Source organism: Nuphar pumila, chromosome 10, assembly GCF_984573655.1.
Source record: "Nuphar pumila chromosome 10, dmNupPumi1.hap1.1, whole genome shotgun sequence".
Taxonomy (NCBI): domain Eukaryota; kingdom Viridiplantae; phylum Streptophyta; class Magnoliopsida; order Nymphaeales; family Nymphaeaceae; genus Nuphar; species Nuphar pumila.
Genome location: NC_143258.1, coordinates 93,516,954 through 93,539,025, shown reverse-complemented (window position 1 = coordinate 93,539,025; position 22,072 = coordinate 93,516,954). Strand labels below are relative to the sequence as shown.

Below are 22,072 nucleotides of genomic sequence, written 5' to 3'. Positions count from 1 at the left end.
GCAAGTTCAAAACCCAATGGTATAATTGTATAACTGATAGGGGTTTAGTGCACGTTACCTTGTGTTGGAACGTTGCAGGTTCAAAACCCAATGGTGTAATTGTATAACTGATAGGGGTCTAGTGCAGGTCACCTTGTGTTGGAACGTTGCAGGTTGAAAACCCAATGGTATAGTTGTTTAACTGGTAGGGGTCTACCTAACCCAAACTGATATTTCCAAAAACATATGGACCATCAGCACCACGACTTGAACCCAGTCAAACAATACCTTTGGCAAAATCCACTATGTAATGGGCTGCAGAAGATCAGCCGAGTACTTTGCAACTGTACTCGGCCCACTCACTGACTGCCATACCTCCTTTAAAAGGACCGAGTACCTTGCAAAGTGCTCGGTCTGATCACAGGATCCTCCACGGTAATGGGGTGGGTGGCCTTATTCAGGTGGGTGATCAGGTGCAGCAGCACACTTAAATTGTGTAATTACATTGCACCTGATCTCAATTTGCTGGCAAGGGGTTTTAACCACACATTTGGGTTTGGGCCATATGACAAAAAATGAATCTCTCCTGTGCTTCACCACCGGAATCACGGCTTCCCCTCTATAAAATATAAAAGAAAATTTATATTTGATGCAGAATTTCTTTCTCATTCTCTCCAATCCAGTAAGTTGCAATTTAATTTAAACGTTTGCAAACAAGAGTAGGTACTTTTCACCTCGGGTGGATATATATAGTACCACATCACAATCTCAGTACGTAATATAACAGTATGCATGGTAATCACCATACCACAACTACAACTTATTTTAGCTAATATCGCTCTCATCTTCCTTCTACCCAACCAGCTTCAAAGGCCTAATCATAGCATTGTCTTCATGATCCAAAATCTGCATCCACCACAACATTAAAAGGAGAAACCATGTCAAAGCGACATTACATAGTGATTATTGTAGACGCATACTGCTTAAGACAAATTGTAGTAAATCCAACATTGATTGGTGTGGAAGTTCCAATCATCGGCTCTATATCATAGAGCAGGCGATGAGACCATCACATATATATTGTATCGACAAAACCAAGGCACATGGACATGTACCGCTGTGATTGGTGTATCACCAGCTCTGGTAGAGAGTCGATGATGTGCCAACGTAATTAGCCCAGGTTAAGCCCATGAGGAGCCCAAAGTTTAGCACCTGGTTTTACCCTGAAGCTGGCATCAAAATTTCAAACCGAGTGTTTTTTCAAAAAAATAAAAAAATCAAACCCTGAAACGGATCCCGTCATTTGAATTAAGATGGGTTTCATCATACATTCAATCCTAGCCATCCAGCAGAACCATTTAGTCATTGATTGTATGGCTAGGATTGAATGTATGATGGAACTCATCCTATTTCAAATGGGGAGGGTGTTGGCACCTCCAAAACCATGTTTTGGTCCCACCAACATGGCGTTAATTCCCTGATCCTCCTAAACATGATATGCCCTTTAAACCTGAGATGGGGAATTGCAGATGCTTACGTGGCAATGGTACACGTAACCCGGCTCAGCTGTCGAATCGAATGGATAGGATGCAATCTTATGAACATAACCAAACTTCACCACAACAGTTGTCATATTTCCAGGGGCAATCTTGACTGTATTCTTCCATGTCATCTCATTGGCTGGGACAGGAACAAATGGGCCTTGTAAATAGCTGCTGATGTTGCAAAAGATGGGGTCATCATAGGTGGCATTCATACACGCAGTGAACTGGCTCACATTCACTAGCCCCCTCTGCTCTATGGCCTGAAACAGTGCCAGGTGTATATGCAAAGGGTGATCATCTGGTGTGAGGTTTATAACCTTCCAAATCTCCGTGCTACCGGGGGCCGGTGTCTCCGTCACCGGATCTTCGAACCGTTTGCCGTTGATGTACAAATGAGTTATCATCTCATTAGTACTATATTCATACAGGCCAATGTATCGCGTCTTCGACACGCCTGTTGTGACTGGCTTTGGATATGCAATGAGGCTCACCGGAACCGTGGAGCGGTCTGGCACCGACACGTTCCGGGGCTGTATCACAAACTTCATGACCTTGCCGTTGATAGTACCAATTGGACTGGTACCAGATGGATATGGGTATGGAGCAGCATTTGTCAGGAGGACCTCTCCGGTCGACATCGAGAAGTCGATGATCACATCAGCAGTTTCTGATGGGGATAGCACTATGGTTTTCACTGTGACTGGTTTGGGAAGGTAAGAGTAATCAGAGGCTACTTGAACCAAAGAGAGGTCATTGCTCAAGGAGAGACTGAAGTACCGGGCGTTGGCGGCATTGGTGATCCGGAACCGGTACTTTCTTGGCTGAACATTCATGAAGGGCCAGGCCTTGCCATTCACTATTATGGCATCACCGAAGTACTCTGGCTTCCATTGGGGGTGAACAGGCGGGTAGCTGCCGGTGTCGTTCATGTAGAGCGAACCGTCGGTACGGAAGCTCCGGTCGAAAATCATGATCAGACGGTCGGACTGACCGGAGGGTAGATTCAGGCTTTGATCTATAGCAGGATTGCGAATGACATAGCCACCAATGAGACCAGCCAAGAGGTTCACTCTGGTTAAGCCCAGTGCATGGTCATGGTACCAAAGGTTACCCGGTAGTTGCTGGTCGTTCAGGTATGTGTAGGTGGCTTTTGTCCAATTGGGTCCGGTTTCTTTAAAGTCTGCAGTGAACCATGCCAAGGCACTGCCGTCGCTCTGTGGTTCGTGGATGCCGCCATGGAGATGAACGACTGTCGGTACGCCACCTGTTTTCGGTATCGCAGTGGCGACCGTCGGATCCCATGGGAGTATGTGACTGAATGGTAAGTGATTTTCCCATCGAACATAGGTTGGTACGTTTTGGATGGTCTCGATTATCGGACCCGGCACGGTAGCTGTGGCTGCTGAGGTCCCATATGCAAACACAGTGGTGTCTGGTAGATCTCTATGGAATTTCTGCATCAACACTTTCGAAAGAGTTAAGCTTGCTGTAGTAATTAGCAAAACTTGGGTGCGATAACAGGCTAGCACTGTCACATGAATACTGGAAGGGTCACAGGTATGATGTGGACTCGAGATACGGATACGTTTTCTTTGTTTTTTTGTGAACAGTAATAAAAATTTAACCTCCTTACAAATATTAAAATAATAAATTGAATCTGTCCTTTTCTAATCGTCTTTGGACAGATTCGATCTGAACACCACCGGATTCAGGCCGATTTTGACAACATTGGTCTGGAGCTTCAAATGCACCCTTTCCGCATGTTCGGGCCCCAAGCATATCTGCGGGCTCCACTGTGGCCACACAAACAGAGGAACCTCTTTCATCCAGAAGAGAGAGGTGTTCGTTAGAACCTAATGATAGGAGCAGCTAGTGTACGTCAGCTTGTGGTGAAACGTTGCAGGCTCAAAACCCAATGGTATATATAGTTGTATAACTGTAGGGGTCTGCCTGACACCAGCTTGCCCTTGAAAATAAAAAATGCATGGTAAGATTTTGTACCCATTTCTTTTGAAACATGCCTATGGTGACACCGGCTGGCTTTGGGCGTCCATATAGTAGGGAGTAGCCGTAGACCTTTGGCATGTCCGGCAACTCATCGACGTACATCTGGAGGGAACCGGCCACCTGAAGCAGCTGAGCTGCGGAGACTGCCGGTGGTGGTGGAGCAAGACCGCTGACGGTAACTGCATGTAGAAAACTGAGGGACAGAAGACCGGCAAGTAGCAACTTCCACATTTCTGCTTCAATTTTCTTACCTGACAAAGTCGCGAATGAAATGACCTATAAATAAAATACAAAAGCCAATAGTAACAAAGAACAAACTCCTGGTCCCATGTTCAACTTTCACTGAGTGTGCGGGCGACTTTAATTTAGTAGGTCTGGAAAGAGGTGTCAATGATCCCACCTAAAGTTTACCTCACAAGGAGGCATTTGTGTGCAGCGGAAGAAGACTCCCTCTAGTGTTTATGCTAAATCTTCTCCCACTCAGACAGAATTGGACCCCCCGCCCCAATGGAAAAGCTTTCTTCAGAAAGTTGAAAATAACTCTCTTTCTGCAAGGAAAGATAAAGCAGTGTTTGCGTAGCCATGGTGGCGAGAGCAGATCAGGTGCTCTGTCAAATCACTTTAAGAAAGTGATTTCACATCTTCACTATCCATTGATTTATGGTCCTTGTGTACATTGTGGATGGTGAGGATGCCAAATCACTTTTCTAAAGGTGATTTGTCAGATCACTTGATCTGCTCTTCATGGTAGGACCCGTAGAAAAGCTTCGTGCTTCGTGTGTTTCTGGTTTCTGTGCCAGGCAAACAAGAAGTCGTTACCCGAAGAAGACTACTAATCATCCAAATAATAATAATAATATATAAAATACAAAAAACATAAGATATCACTTTTTCTTTATTTTACTGTTATCTGATCCTTATCTTTTTTAATGGGGTTTAGGCTCGCCCACTTATCCAGAAAAGTGGGATACGCTAGCATATTACAATGAGAGCAGAGCGCAATGTTGGGGACAAGGAATACAGATCCCATCGTTTGAGTTCCATCCTACATTCAATCCTACTCATCCGATAAAAATGCTAAGATTGGTCTACATTTTCACTGGAAAATGGGCGTGAGAATCAAGCATTTCAAACATGCTTTAATTTATGCATGAAGAGTCAAGCGTGCAGTAAGCTTAAGAGAAAGCAAATGTTAACGATGGTGGAAGCAAACAGGAAGTAATTAGTATAAGATGAAACTTTACTTTTTGCTCAAAAGCATCGTAAATCATGTTGCCCAAGACGGCCACCAATAGGTAGGTCATGTAAAATTTCAATAAAAACAATTGTGCATTGTTGACAACAAAGAAATTTTGATTTCACATTGGGGGAAGCGGGCATGAAAGGAACAAATGGTTTGGTGCTTCTGAAGCAAGCTTCAAGGTTTTCAATACCCTTTTGTCATTTGTTCATAAGGAACTGGGAAACTACCCCAGGATCATAGACCTAGCTGCACTGGCTATGTCTGCCACACTTACGATCTCGGTGTAAACCTGGGGTGCACCCCTTGCCCTCAGTAAGTCCCCTTGCTTCGGCACGAGCAAGGGCATAATGCCCTTACTCTTTGTTATATACAAGGGAATGCATGACAGCCGTGAGAATGGAACCCATGACCACCCACCTAGCAGCCAACACTTTCTTCCACTAAGCCAAACCCCTTGGGGCAAATATCCTATTGTCAATGATCACCGTGGCTACACTGTTTAGAGAGAGAGAGAGAGAGAGAGAGAGAGAGAGATTACCGAGTGGCTAATGGACAAGGCAAGGCGTGTGACCTGCTCACGCTTTGATGAGGGGGGCATGCTACACGTTCTATTTATAGAACAACGGAACGAGTTTCGAATACTTTGTATGAACGCTAGGTAGTAGAAAATTGAGAAGTCCATCATGGCCATAAAGGCTGGGGCCATCAACATTAAGTGACATCCAGCCATTAGTGGAATAAAATAGTCATTGGTTAGTTTAATTAATTATATATAGGATACCATAATCTCTCTCTCTCTCTCTCTCTCTCTCTCTCTATATATATATATATATATATATATATATATATATATATATATATATATATATATATATATATATATATATATATATATAAGAAAATTTTAACTCATGCCTAATCCATTTGGAATGTACGTGAGATGAATATTGTCACGTATTTATTTTAAAAACACTCGAATCTCATTCAGGATTTTCTTGGCAAGGGAATATCTGCGCTATAAATTACCAAATTTGCTTTTGCTGGCAAGCTAGCTCACCTCGTTGTGCATCCCTATTTGTACGGTCAGATTTAAGCAAAATATAGAAAAACCAATCAAAAGCCCCATGGTGGTAAGCTAGAAAAATGGTAGGCAGGCTACCACCTATATATATATATATATAATGAAAATATTAAAAATTTAAAAGGTTTTATTATGATGTTAATATTGAGTTTAATCTGTGATGTTTTAGATATACTTAATCTTTTCACAATATTATAACTTTAGCATTCTATTGGCTTTGAAAATACTGTGACAAAAGGGCAATATTTTCAAAATGTCACACTTGTGTGGCTGTTTTTTATAGACTATCTAGGTTTTTAATGGATTAAACTTTATTTAATGCTGTTGTTTCATTATTACCGCACTACAGTCTTGCACAGTGATATAGTCTTGAAGATTAGTACGAAAATCAACAGGGGGCTCTGCTTATCTGGCTGGAGCAGTTAGTGTACGTCATCTTGTGTTGGAACGGTGCAACCCCAATGGTACGATTGTATAACTGGTAGGGGTCTGCCTAACCCCAGCTTTCTCTGTCAAAAAAAAAAAAACAGATCTTAAGTCGCAATATTGACCCTTTAAACAAGAATACCTAATGCAACATTCATGTTATCTAAGCCTATTTTAACATTCACTACAAGAAATATGCGGATTAGCGACGGGCGTAATCCGTCGCTAATCCGTTGCTAAAAAATTTAGCGACGAACTAGCGATGAATAACTTTTATCGTAATTTTCTAGTCGCTAATTAGCGATGGAACATATCTGTCGCTACTTCCATCGCTAATTTGCAATGGATTAGCGAATGTCATGATTTGTCACGAGGCCGTCGCTAATCCGCAGATATTTGGTTTTGAGACAGATACACATCCATCGCTATTGTAGCGACGGATTTGCGATGGATTACAATCCATCACAAAATATTGGCTGATTCAGTTTTGCGATGGATAAATATTCATCCTTAATTCATCGCTAAATTGGAAGCTAATACTAATTAGCGATGGATTTTATCTGTCGTAAAAAAAAATTTGTTTAAAATATAAATATCGAGAAGAATTTTCTCGTTATACAATTTATATATCCTGTGTATAACAAATAAAGTATACATAAAAAATACATATACAAAGTAGTTGAAACAATTTATTGATCCACTGTAATTCTCGCCAAGTTCTAATTATTTATAAGTGAACATTTACAAAGTGTTTTTTTTGAAACAACAAGAAGGTACAACAAATTAACACATGAATCTAATCATCGCCAAGATTTTGAACATCATCTTCTTTATTGTCTCAATCTGCCACTTCATTCATGCCTCCATCAGCTCCTCTACGCTGATTATCTCCAGCATCCTATAAGAGAAAAGAAAGGTTAGTATTGATAAACAAAATATAATAAAATAATTTATATGCAATGCACTTAATCTAAGGCAATCAAAGTAACATGAATGAATTACACATAGACTAGCTAGAGATAAAGTGAAGGACATTAATAGAATTCATATATGTGTTTTAAGGCTGAAAGAAAAAAATTCATAGTGATTCAATCATGCAGATATGTGTTCTAAGGTTGTCAAAAAAATATCATAGCGATTCAAGCATGCATATATGTGTTATAAGGGTGTCAAATAAATGTCTTTTGTATCACAATCATGCTTATATTTGTTCTAATGTTGTCAAAAAACTCTCATAGTGATTCAATTATGCATATATGTGTTCTAAGGTTGTCAAAAAACTTTCATAGTGATTCAAGCATACATATACGTGTCCTAAGGCAGTCAAACAATTTCATAATGATGAAATCATGCTTAGATATGTGTTATAAGGCAGTCAAAAACCTTTCATAGTGATGAAATCATGCTTATATGTGTTTAAATGTTGTGAAAAAACTTTCATAGTGATTCAATCATGCATATATGTGTTATAAGACAGTCAAAAACTTTCATAGTGATGAAATCATGCTTATATGTGTTCTAATATTGTAAAAAAACTCTCATAGTGCTTCAAGCATGCATATTTGTGTTTTAAGGTTATCAAAAACTTTCATAGTTATGAAATCATGCTTATATATGTTCTAATATTGTCAAAAAACTTTGATAGTGCTTCAAGCATGCATGTATGTGTTTAAAGGTTGTCAAAAACTTTCATAGTGATGAAATCATGCATATATATGTTATAAGGCAGTAAAAAAACTTTCATAGTGATGGAATCATGCTTATATGTGTTCTAATGTTGTGAAAAAACTTTCATAGTGATTCAATCATGCATATATGTGTTATAAGGCAGTCAAAAACTTTCATAGTGATGAAATCATACTTATATGTATTCTAATGTTGTCAAAAAACTCTCATAGTGCTTCAAGCATGCATATATGTGTTCAAAGGTTGTCAAAAACTTTCATAGTGATGAATCATGCATATATGTGTTATAAGGCAGTCAAAAAACTTTTATAATGATGGAATAATGCTTATATATGTTCTAATGTTGTGAAAAAACTTTCATAGTGATTCAATCATGCATATATGTGTTATAAGACAGTAAAAAACTTTCATAGTGATGAAATCATGCTTATATGTGTTCTAATGTTGTCAAAAAACTCTCATAGTGCTTCAAGCATGCATACTTGTGTTCTAAGGTTGTTAAAAACTTTCATAGTGATGAAATCATGCTTATATGTGTTCTAATGTTATCAAAAAACTCTCATAGTGATTCAATCATGCATATATGTGTTCAAAGATTGTAAAAAAAACTTTTATAGTGATTCAATTATGTATATATGTGTTCTAATGTTGTCAAAAAACTTTCATAGTGATTCAATCATTGTCAAAAAATTACACTTCTTTTGACATCATGCTACTATTGCCTCTTGTCTTTGGCTTGAACCGAGGATGCCCAGAAGACGAACATGATCTGCTATTTTCTTGATCTTTGAAATACAACATGCAGTGATTTAGATAAACATCTATCTTTTGATACCTTATACCTAAAGCGTTGACAATAACCTTTGCACGATAGAAATTTTGTGGCAATTTCTCATCTTTGGACAACATAGTCTTCACAATAGAGCACAGACGGTCAAAACATGATTGACTTAAATGATACTCGGACTTCAAATTCATTAGTTGAAGAACTGCATATAAGATAGTGTTACTCTCACAATCATTCCAAAGTGGTTCATCAGTATCTCTAAGTAAATCATAGAATCTACTACCTGCATCATTTGCTGCTTCTTCCTCTACCCTAGTTGGTACATTACTAGGACACGTAGCAGATTCCAGTTTTGGTCCTGCGACATCAAATATCAAATTCACATATGGATTATCGTGCACTATATCCACCCGTGCATCAAAATTGTTCCAAAATTCTTCACCATGAAGCATCCAATTCTGATAATCACTCACAAAACTCTTCCTATATAGGTGATGTCTAATGTCGTGAGGTTATACAAATTGATTGTTCTTACACATCGTGCAGGGGCACCTGATTTGACATGTGGAATCCACTGTACTGATACTTGTCATTGCAAATTCAATAAAATTGTCAACAATATTCATATATTCAAGTGATACCTCATTGTCCACTATCCTACGGTACATTCATTCATGGTTTGCAGCCATTTTGAACGACGAATGTTACAGATACTATCCTAACCAGTTAAAAGAAAATCATAAGAATGCTATGATGAAAAAAATATCTAATTTATATATATATATATATATATATATATATATATATATATATATATATATATATATATATATATATATATATATATATATATATATAATGTCATTCAATTACAACAACTATGATGCATGCATTGATAACTTAATATTTTCATGTGCAAAATCATTCATTTGAAGCATGTTTGAAGCATTGATAACTTATCATTCATTTGCGTATGCAAACCCATTCATAACACGATACATTCATTTAAAGCATGTTTTCATGATACAATTTTACATGAAAGGCATAATCAAATTGAAAATAACTTTATACAAGCATAGATATAGTCACATCAAATATTATAATATATTTAAATCATCCATATCAAAATAATATCAAACATGTACTTGGAGCAAACACTCTAATATCCCTCCAACTACTATCATGACTAGCATGAAATTCAAACTCCAAAACTAAGAGCACTTCTATTTTTATATATTAAAATCATGCTCAACATGATCTCTGAACTCCATCAAAACAGTCCTAGATATCCACAACTAAGTGAGTGTGTGAACAGAAAAGTGTTGCATCCAAGAAAATAAATAACTTGTGATGCGTTTGCATCACTTACTCACCACGGGTATTTACCCAATTTGCATGCTATTGCCTTTGCATTTTTTTCTTATTTTTTTTGCATTGTATTTTTAGCCGCATGCGATGCTTAGCACTAAGCATCGCGCAATTAGCTCAACTACACATCTGCAAAGCACATTTATATACGATCGTGGGTCGACTGCAAAGCGAGGCTACTAGAACAGAAGACGACGAGGTCACCGGCGTGGGTCAATTGTCATGCCAAGCCCAGCCCCAACTTCGACCGAGAGTAAGGTGGGCTCGGCTACCTAGTCGAGCCTGACCCCATCGAGAGAGAGAGAGAGAGAGAGAGAGGAGCAAGGAGGGCCCAAAGGAGAGGGGGAGGGGCGGCACGAGGCCACCTGCTAGACCCTTCCCGCACATAGAGAGAGTGAGGAAGGCGCGACAGGGAGACTGTCGACCTTCCATTGGCCCTCCAATAACCAACAGAAGAGGGAGGGTGCCGCATAGGCCACCGCCCCCCTGTCAGCTATCTGACAAACCATAATAGAGAGAGCGAGACGATGGGGGGGGGGGGGCATCGGCCACCTACCGACCCTCCGACGGGTACAAAGAGAGCGGGAGGGCGCGACAGGGGCTGTCGGCCCTAGAAACATAACAAAGGGAGTGGGAGGGCGTGACAGAGGGTCGTCATCCTCTTGCTGACCTCTCAGCGACATAACAGAGGGAGAGGCAGGATGTGGTAGGGGGTCGTCAGCCTCCTGCCAACCTCTTGACAAACCCAAAGAGATAGGGGAGTAAGGGAGGGTGCGGCAGGGGCCATGGGCCTCCTGCCGGCCTCCCGACGAGCCAATAGAAAAAAATGGGGGGGAAGAGGGAGGGCACAACAAGGGCCATCGGCCTCCTACCGGCCTCTCATCGTTACAACAAAGAGAGGGAAGAGGGGGAGAAGAACCATAAGATGGGTGAGAGGAGAAGAAGGGAGAGGCAAGACAGGGGGCCGACGACATCCTGTCGGCCTTTCGGCAACAAAAGAAGAAGAGAAGAGGGGAAAGAGTGTACGTGAGAGGGGATGGGCATCGGTCGGTATGGTCGGAGAGGGAGGTGGTCACCGAAAGGAAGAGAAGGGAAGGAAGGAGGTCGTCGAAGAGGGAGGCAGTCTCTAGAAGGGGGAGAAGGGCGGGTGAGCAATAGGGCGAGAGAAAGGGATGAATGAAACAGAAAGGGAAAAGAAAGGGGGATCGCATTAGGGTTTTACCAGAAATTGAATGACAGATTAGCGACAGCCAAATTCCATCGCAAACACCATCATTAATTTGCGACGGAGTAGCAACAAAAAAATGGTGTTGCTCATCCATCGCAAAGTAGCGATGGAGTGTGGGACAAAATTCTTCCGTTGCTAATCCGTCGCAAATTTGCGACAAAATTTTTCCGTCACAAATTCTGTAACTAATTTCAATTTTAGGGACAGATAGTTTTCTCTCGTTAATCCATCGTAACTTTACGACAAATTATTTCCATCAGAAATTTCTGTCGCTAAATAACATTTTTCTTGTAGTGATTTCTAATTATCAAGTCTCATGAGTGTCACCCCTTGCACAATCCAAAGCATGGTGACTCCCCGAGAAAAAGGGGTAAGCTCATCGAGTTTTATGTGTGAGGACAGCTACCCTAAGTACAATCAACAAAACCAGCATGGCTAAGTCCTTGATCTTGGGGTGGTTTCTGGTGACGATTTTGGATAGGATACACTTTCCTTATTTTTAGCTGGTTACCATGTTTATCTTGGTAAGTCATTTTTTACTTAATCGATTGCCATTCTGAAAGATCGAGTTAGCTATATTTATTATGAGGAATTGTAACAGGATTATCATTGAATATGAGAAAGATCAGAACAGAGAGAGAGGAGCAGGGAGGGCCCAAATGAGAGGGGGAGGGGTGGCACGGGGCCACCTGCCAGACCCTTTCCGCACATAGAGAGAGTGAGAAAGGCATGACAGGGGGACTGTCGACCTCCCATCGGCCCTCCAATAACCAACAAAAGAGGGAGGGTGCCGCAGGGGCCACCGGCCCCCTATCGACTATCCGACAAACCACAATAGAAAGAGCTAGGTGATGGGGGTGGGGGGGGGGCATCGGCCACTTGCCAGCCCTCTGACGGGCACAGAGGGAGCGGGAGGGCGCGACAGAGGCTATCGACTGCCTTCCATCCCCCCATCAACATAACAGAGGGAGCAGAAGGGTGCGACAGGGGGTCATTGGCCTCTTACTGACCTCCTAACGACATAACAGAGGGAGAGGCAGGATGTGGTAGGGGGCAGTTGGCCTCCTGCCAACCTCTCGACAAGCCCAAAGAGACAGGGGAGTGAGGGAGGGTGTGGTAGGGACCGTGGGCCTCTTGTCGGCCTCCCGACGAGCCAATAGAAAAAAAATAGGAAAAGAGGGGGGAAACGATAGGGGCCATCGGCCTCCTACCGGTCTCTCATCGATACAACAAAGAGAGGGAAGAGGGGGAAAAGAACCAGAAGACGGGGGAGAGGAGGAGAAGGGAGAGGCATGACAGGGGGGTGACGACATCCTGTCGGCCTTTCGGCAACAGAAGAAGAAGAGAAGAGAGGAAAGAGTGTACCTGGGAGGGGATGGGCATCGGTCGGTGTGGTCAGAGAGGGAGGTGGTCGTCGGAAGGGGGAGAAGGGAAGGGAGAAGGTCACCGAAGAGGGAGGCGGTCGCCGGAAGGGGGAGAAGGGAGGGTGAGCAACGGAGCGAGAGAAAGGGATGAATGAAACAGAAAGGGAAAAGAAATGGGGCTCGCATTAGGGTTTTATGGAAAATTTAGTGACAGATTAGCGACAGCCAAATTTCATCGCAAACACCATCGTTAATTTGTGATAGAGTAGCGACAAAAAAAATGGTGTTGCTCATCCATCACGAAGTAGCGATGGAATGTGGGACAAAATTCTTCCATTGCTAATCCGTTGCAAATTTGTGACAGAAATTTTTCCGTCGCAAATTCCGTAATTAATTCCAATTTTAAGGATGGATAGTTTTCTCTCGTTAATCTATCGTAACTTTGCGACAAATTATTTTCATTACAAATTTCTGTCGCTAAATAACATTTTTCTTGTAGTGATTTCTGATTATCAAGTCTCATGAGTGTCACCCCTTGCACAATCCAAAGCATGGTGACTCTCTGAGAAAAAGGGGTAAGCCCACCGAGTTTTATGCTATGAGGACAGCTACCCTAAGTACAATCGGCAAAACCAGTATGGTTAAGTCCTCGATCTTGGGGTGGTTTTTGCTGGCGATTTTGGATAGGATACACTTTCCTTATTTTTAGCTGGTTACCATGTTTATCTTGGTAAGTCATTTTTTACTTGATCGATTGCCATCCTGAAAGATTGAGTTAGCTATATTTATTATGAGGGATTGTAACAGGATTATCATTGAATATGAGAAAGATCAGAACGTTCCCTTCGTGGATGTAGGCAAATGTCGAACCATGTAAATTCTTGTTTCTCTGTATTGCTGAGTGTGTATTATCATGTGAACCTTCCATCGTGTTTTTCAACATGGTATCAAAGCACCTTTTTTGATCCCATATAGCATTTGATTGATCATTGTGGCGGGTTTCAAATCCCTCTTTGGGTGTCTGCATCAACCCTTCCAAGGTATCTCTCTGATCTAGTGTGCCATTATGGATGTGTCCTCGCGAAGCTCTGCAAATGTTAAAACTGTGGTTCAAGAACAAAATCCTACCCTTAAGATTACCACAGTTCCATTAAATGGAACAAATTATCTCAGCTGGTCTAAGGTAGCTAGCATGTTTCTTAGTGGTAAAGGAAAGCTGGGACACGTAACAAAAAAAATTCCTCTTGCGAAATAGAATGATGTCAGTTATGATAAATGGGAGTCTGCAAATCATTTAGTGATGTCCTAGCTCCTTAATTTCATAAATCCAAGCATCGCCGAAGGATTTCTTTTCCTAGAAACCACCCAAGAGTTGTGGGAAAGTATTTATGATGTGTATGGAGAGCAAAATAATCTTACTCGAATTTATCAAATTCAATAAGAAATTTCTCTTCACGCTCAGCAAGAAAAACTTTTTCATACTTATCTGGGGACCCTTAGAGGCCTATAAAATGAGCTTGCTCAGTACCGTACTGTCACTGTCGATCCTAAAATTATTAAAAGGTATATAGAAGAGGATAAAAGTTTCAAACTGTTGGCAGGTCTTAAGCTCGAGTTTGAATCTCTAAGAAGTCAATTTCTCATATTGACACAGTTACCTACCTTCAACATTGTTTGCTTAATCATTCAATGTGAGGAGACCAGACGAAAGATAATGAATCCCTCCTCACAAGCCACCGAATCCATGACTAATAAAATGGCATTCAAGGCTTTTCACTCTCCCACCACTGCTGCCATCATTGATAAAAAAAGACACTTCAAAAAAGCCTAAATTTTGTTGCAACTACTATAAAAAGGCTAGTCATACAAAGAACATATGTGGGGAGCTTCATGGCAGACCATCTAAAGCCATGCCTACTAGATTCAATAACCAAAATGACTCCTATGCAGCAAACTTAGTCTCTATTGCTGATATTGCAAATGCCTTGCAACAACTTAATAAATCTCATCTTGCAGTTCGTGAACCAACCGACCCAACTCATGAAGATACGACAGGTATTACTCGTTGCTTTATGGACACCGAAGCATCCGACCACATGACATGACAGGTATCTCAACTCCATGATATTTGGTACACTACAGAGAAATCTGTATGCATTGCCGATGGGAGCAAAGTTCCAGTAGAGGGAATCAATACAACCCATTTTTTTAATAAATTTGTTGCTTAAAGAGTTCTTCCCTCTAGCTTATTATCTATTAGTCTCATCACCAGGAGCCATGAATGTTTAGCGATTTTTTTAGTTGATAATGTAATTTTCAGGATCAAAGGACAGGGACAGTGATTGGTAAAGGGCACCAGTGTGATGGCTTGTATTTTTTGGATGATAGTGCTAAAGTGCTTGTTGCCTACAACCCCAAAGAATTAAGCATGTTGTGGCACACAAGATTAGGCCATCCCTCACAAAGAGTTCAAAATCAGTTATTACCGCATTTACCTTATGTTTCAAGTGCATGTGATGCTTGAGAATATGCCAAAGCAACTCATCTACCCTTTTCCCATTCTCATAGTAGATCTGAGTTTATGTTTCAATTGATACATTCTGATGTTTGGGGACCTGTCCCAGTAACATCACATTTGAGGTATAACTATTTTGTTACATTTATTGATCACTCACGAGCAACTTGGATTTATTTTTTTAAAATAAAGCAAAGTTTTAAGAATTTTTTCAGAATTTTATCAACTGGTCTTCACTTAGTTTGATAAGAAAATCAAGGTCTTGCAGTTTTATAATGGAGGTGAATTTGTCAACACCACTGTGGGATTTTTTTTTTTATTAAAGATGAGCTTTTACCTTAAAATTCTTGCGCAACGACTCCATAACAAAATGGAGTCGCAGAGCAAAAAAAATATCAGTTACTTAATGTTGCCATAGCAATTATGTTTAAAAAAAATATCCTCAAAGAATACTGGTCTGAGGCTATTGGAACAACCTACTATATTTCAAATCGTCTGCCCAATTCCTTTATTGAAGGACATGCGCATCTGGAAATGGTCTATAATAAAGCCATATCTATTTCCCACTTATGAGTTTTCAGATGCAAGGTGTTTATTCAACTTCAAACTAAAAGCCAAGATAAACTCAAACCCAGATTAGTAAAATATGTTTTTTTGGGTTATTCTACAATTAAAAAGGGCTACTGATGTTTTGATCCACATCAAAACAAATTTTATATCTCAAGAGATGTTCATTTCTTTGAACATGAATGTTTTTTTCATGAATTGACTACTTTTTTTGATGAGGTTCATCCGCAGGGAGAGATTGAAATGAGAATCCTGGTTCTTCAAAAAGTTCAAAACTGTGATAGAATTTCTACAATAAAACTTCAAAACTTGCCTAATCTAACTCCAAACACCCAAATCAAGTTAAATCCAAACATTATTGATGAGCCGAACTCCAATGAAGTCATTCTTACTCCTACAGTTGTGCCCACTAGACGATCTAATCGCATTTTCAGGTTACCTGAATGTCTGAATGATTTCTACACCTATTTGGCTTCATCCTCATTCACACATTCTACTTCTCACCCCATCTAGAATTATTTCTCACTTAAAGACCTCTTATCGTCTTACATATCTTGTGCCCTAAGTGTTTACGTTCACTGTGAAACCAATACTTTTCAAGAAACCAACCTTGACCCTAAGTGGAGAAAAGCTATGGCAGAGAAAATCCAGGCTCTCAAAAAAATGATACTTGAGAAATCATCTATCGACTTGAAGGAAAAGAACTTGTAGGATGTCGTTGGTTTTACAAGATCAAGTATAACAACAATGGCTCCATTGAAAGGTATAAAGTGAGATTGGTTGTGAAAAGCTACACTCAAATAGAGGAAAATGATTATAATGAAACCTTTGCGCCTATAACTAAAATGAATTTAATAAAAATTCATTTATCAATGGCCGCGAATAAGAATTAAAAAATGTTCCAATCCGATGTAAAATATGATTTTCTTCATGAAGATCTTGAGAAAAAAAGTATATGGAATTACCTCCAGGTTATTATGTTCAAGATCATGAAAGGGTAGCCTGCAAATTAAAAAATGCTCTTTATGGTCTAAAGCAGTCTCCTCGAGCTTGGTTTGCTAAGTTCAATGTGACTCTTTTTAAAATGGGTTTTAAAAGAAGTTTTGTTGATCACTCCATGTTTGTTTCTATTCAGGGATCCAAAACTGCTATCGTTCTTTTATATGTTGATGACATAATCATGATAAAAAATGATGAAGTCTTGATCGAGCAAGTAAAAAAGAGACTTCATCATAAATTTAAGCTAAAAGACCTGAGAATGCTAAAAAATACTTTCTTGGTTTAGAGGTCGCCCACTCACGCAAATGAGTTTTTGTTTGCCAAAGAAAGTATATCCTAGATCTTCTTAAAGACACGGGGATGCTTGGCGCTAAGCCGATAGACACTTCTGTTGACTCTAGTAGCAAACTAAGGAAAGATGATGGAAAAAAATGATAATTTAAATGTTGTTGGGTATATTGATGTTGATTGGGCTGGGGACCCAAATGATAGGAGATCTACTACTGGATACTGTGTATTTGTTGGGGGCAATCTGGTAACTTGGCATAGTAAGAAACAAAATATTGTTGCTTGATCGAGTGTTGAAGCTGAATACCGCTCTATGGCTCTTGGAGCCTGTGAACTCTTTTGGATCAAGTCTCTGTTGTTCAATATGAGAATTAAAGTTGATGAACCCATGGAATTAAGGTGTGATAATCAAGCTGCCATCCATATTGAAGCTAATACAATTCTTCATGAACGAACAAAACACATTGAGCTCGAGTGTCACTTTGTTCATGAAAAAATTCAAACTCAAGTCATTAAAACTCCTCATATCAAAAGTCAAGATCAACTTGCTGATGTTTTTACTAAATCCTTTGGAAAAGGAAAACATCTTGATATCATAAGCAAGTTGGAATCTGCCTACCAACTAGAGGGGTAGATTGTTGGCGATTTTGGATAGGATACACTTTCCTTATTTTTAGCTGGCTGTTATTCTTGTATTCTTATCCTTGATACTTACCATGTTTATCTTGGTAAGTCATTTTTTACTTGATCAATTGCCAGGAAGATCGAGTTAGCTACATTTATTACGAAGGATTGTACCATTTAGGCAAATGCCGAACCACGTAAATTCTTTTTTCTCTATATTGTTGAGTGTGCTTATTATCATGTGAACCTTTCATTGGGTTTTCCAACAGTTTCTCCATGTAAATATAAAAAATAAGCAGTTACCAAAAAACATAACAAGCGTGACTAAAGTAACCGCCGGCAGGGTTTGCCCACGTGGTCAGCATGGCATGCTTAAAGGTGTTAAGATGAAGATGCTGAATCAAATCTTGCTGGTACGTGTGTGTGTCCACTGCTTTATAGTAGACGAGTCACGTAAGACAGGGTGGTCGTGTCCTCATCTGGGGTATTCACCTCACAAGGGGGAGGACCCATTAAGCCACTCGATTGTCGTCCCGGGGCATGCTGCATCTGTTGTGCCCTAGGCCTCTTGGCTGCTCGAAAGGCTGAGATTCATCTTCACTGCCGTGGAAGGTTGGAACCTATTACGAATTAATGTTGTTACTGGTATCACATCTTTTGGGTTTTTTTTAACAATCTCATGAAAACCTTCTTTTTTTTTTAAAGGCAAACTGGGTTTAGTCAGACGCCTACCAGATATACAACTATACCATTGGGTTTTGAACCTGCAACGTCCCACCACAAAGTGACGTGAACTAACTGCTCCTACCAGACAAGCGGAGCCCCCCGTTGGTGAAAACTTTTATATTTTTTGTATGGCATTTTAACCAAAACACGGAATATCATGTTCACCAGTTGTATACTCTCTTGATCTCTTCTATCTTGTAACGTAGAAGCGACTTCCTCATATAATTAGGCATTTTCCTCAATCGCTAACCAAGTGATTTTTTTGTTGGTAACTTGGTTCTTCATCCTCCATCTCACATTCATAGACCATCAGGTCAAATAACTAATTTTTGCCATTTAGTATATATATATATATATATATATATATATATAGCTATAAATTTTCTATTTCCGCCCCTAATTGTAGGTCAGGGTTTTCTCATCATCAGAAAAAATTTTCTATCTTTAACAACAAATCAACAGAAAGTGTAATGGACCATGGTGTATGATCCAATTTAGCATTGGGAGTTGGTTAAAGATAGGATATATAGGATTCCCCATTTCCCCATGAGTTGGAGTTCAAATTAACATTCAAGAGAGAGCTAGTGGAGGGGGGTTGCTGGAATCACCAAATATTCTTAATTACTGCATAGGGAAGGGTATGATAAGGATATTTGATATACTCCCAAATTAATTTTATCAAATACCCCCAAATAGCACATTAATCTGTAAAAAGAGAAAAAGCAACGCAGCTAGCCCAATTGTTTTTTTATATAGGTCCATGAAGGGTAAATTTGGTTCAGTATGATTTTCACAGTTTCTTACAAATAATAATGCAACTTTCTTACAATTTAGGCTACTTTGTTTCAATAAGTTGCGATGGTTAGGGGAAAAAATGAGAAAAAAGAACAATTTTTGTTGTCATACATTTGTGAAATTATTTATACAAAGGGGACTTCTCATCAAACTGAAACCTATGTCACAAGGTTCCCTTGTCCAGGGGACACGACACTACACATCCCCTCATAACACTCTATGACACGCAAAATGCATATTTTATCATTTAATAGTATCAAATAATATTTTCGTTAATAAATATTCATTTTTATCAATTAAATAATAGTATAAAATCCATGCCACATGGCAGGTGACAACAAAAATTAGAATTCAGTTTCATAAAAATGAAGAAAAACAAGAAATAGAATTGGTTTATATGTACAAATGACTTAGCAAACTTATTTTTTAATGGAACTGGCCTCATGGATGTGATTTATACCCTCTTTTTAGTAGGAACTGACTTTTGAGTCACCGGAATCAGATTTTATACAGTTTTTTCTGGTGATGGAAAAATTTATAGTCACCGGAATCGATTTTTTTTCAACTCATAAAACATATTTTTTTCATTTAAAAAACATGATCTAATAGTCGATTCCACCACGCTGAACACACATCTATGGGTCAAAACAACTTGGATATCATGAGATTCCAACCAGATTGTGGGTACAATCAACTATATTAAATATATACCATAACTATAATTCTTAGTATATCATTTCGATGATAGGCAACAACATGATATATGAAGAATAAGTTTTTTCTATGCACCTAGGCATGGCATGGATTGATGCCATTCTGTAAGGATGGCTCTTCCTTACTTTGTGTCGTTACTCTGTGTGTGTGTGTGTGGGGTGTTGTGTGTGTGTGTTATTAGATACTATTAAGTGATAATTTTAGCCATTCTTTTCGCAAACAAAATGGTGGTTTTTAAAAGAATGAAGATTGGTAGTTTGTCAACTTTATGAGAAGTTGGTGCATGCAGTTAACGGCAGATAAGTAATTTCGAGGGTAAGCAATTGCCATAAAATAAAGTGTTTTCTATGAAATATATGAAACTTGTGGCACTAGAAACAAATTCACCATACATTAGGCGCCATTGTGTAAATTACCCTACGTTCTAAAGAGTTTCGGAAGAGAAAGATGGAAAATCTAAGGGAACTTTTTCCCAAATAACCCCTAAATTTGGTAGTCAAACAATGCCATTGGCAGTATTCACCCAAAAAAAAAATTGTTAGAACTACAAGTATGGGTAAAATAATATTTTCACAACCAATTGGTAAAATCTCTTCTTGTCTATTACCTAGTAACGACAGGCCTCAAAAAGCAAAAAGGATTCAATCCTTTGACATTGGATGGTTTGATCCTAACCCTTCAGGTGAAGTAACTGGATGGCTAGGATCAGTCCACATAAAGGGGAAACTGTGTTCCAATCTTAGCCATTGATTGGATGGCTAGGCTTGAATGTAGGATGGAACCCATCCCATGTCAAATGATGGGATCCGTACACATCAAAAAGTGGATCCTATTCACAGATAAGGGATAGGATATGCATAAAAAAGTGGATCCTATTCCAAAAAAATTCTAGTAAGATAACAGGGCCTATGTTTTATGAGCCACAAGAGGTATTATACTAATGATGCCATTGCCCATTGGGATTAAATTTATGAAGAAGAAGTTTTTAAGGAACATTCTTGAAGGTTCTAGAATTCCAAAACATCCTTCATCGTGCAAATCACCATGGGTGTTCACCATTTTATGAAATACAAGGCGTGCTGCCCTTCGGCGCGGTCTTACTTACGATCTTAAGGGCCGTCAGACAACTGAAAAATTGTTTGACATTGCTTTTGAGCAAGTTTGGAAGTGAGGAAAACAGTAGAAAAGTGAAAGCAAGAAAAAAAATTATAAAATTTTCAACTATTGTAAACGGGAGAACATTTTTAAAAGATTTTTTTTTAAGTATAATTTTTTATAGAAAAAATTCAGAATTTTTCCTGTCAAATTTTTTTTTTTGTATTAGGGCAACCATTCACCAACAACACATCTCATTTCATTTTTTAACACTCACTTCCATTTCTTTTCCTCGTAACTATGTGTAAGACTAATATAATTCTACAAAAACATAAAAAAATATCATAACAAAATTTCTCTCTTCTGAATAGGGATGTCAGTGTACCGGGAAAACGGGCCCCTTCTCAGCCTCGCCCTAATGGAGGACATGGAACAGGGATGGAGGCGGAGGAGGTTAAAATTAAAACTCGTGCAGGGATGGACTTACTTTTTCCCCCGCTTTGCCCCGTCCTCATCCTGATCCCCGCCTTACCCCACCCTGCCCCATCCCCATCCCCTATCCTTCTTTAGGGATGGCGATGGACTGAGGTGAAACGGGACCCCGCCCTGCCTCGCCCCATTTGGACGGGGGATGAAGGACATGAAACGGGGATGGAGGTTAAAATCAAAACCCATGCGAGGATGGAGGGCAGGATTCTGAGATGGGGCGGGGGATGAAGGACATGAAACGGGGATGGAGTTTAAAATCAAAACCCATGCGAGGATGGAGGGCAGGATTCTGAGATGGGGCGGGGGATGAAGCACATGAAACGGGGATGGAGGTTAAAATCAAAACCCATGCGAGGATGGAGGGCAGGATTCTGAGATGGGGCGGGGGATGAAGGACATGAAACGGGGATGGAGGTTAAAATCAAAACCCATGCGAGGATGGAGGGCAGGATTCTGAGATGGGGCGGGGGCGGCCGATCCACTGCCATCCCTACTTCTGAAACATGGAAAGATTTTATTCTTACATTTGTACTGAACTCTCACATCT

At 39.7% G+C, this 22,072-nt stretch overlaps 1 protein-coding gene across 1 annotated transcript; it reads right to left on the bottom strand.

Annotated features, from left to right (window-relative positions):
• Nucleotides 1-831: 831 nt before the first annotated feature.
• Nucleotides 832-4,560, bottom strand: LOC149827395 (multicopper oxidase LPR1 homolog 1-like). The gene is made up of 4 exons (XM_090018503.1): nt 4,435-4,560; nt 3,525-3,806; nt 1,517-2,977; nt 832-885 (listed from the first exon to the last, which is right to left on the bottom strand). Exons 1-4 carry the CDS (start codon nt 4,558-4,560, stop codon nt 832-834), a joined length of 1,923 nt encoding a protein of 640 aa, XP_089874629.1.
• Nucleotides 4,561-22,072: the final 17,512 nt, after the last annotated feature.

Excerpts from the sequence above, each read along its gene's own strand:
- LOC149827395 (XM_090018503.1), bottom strand. The coding sequence starts at position 4,560 with ATGGGATCTGTATTCCTTGTCCCCAACATTGCGCTCTGCTCTCATTGT. Across the intron at positions 3,807-4,434 it reads AAGATAAGGATCAGATAACA|GTCATTTCATTCGCGACTTT; the intron begins GTAAAATAAAGA and ends TTTTATTTATAG. Across the intron at positions 2,978-3,524 it reads GCATGTTTCAAAAGAAATGG|AAATTCCATAGAGATCTACC; the intron begins GTACAAAATCTT and ends GTGTTGATGCAG.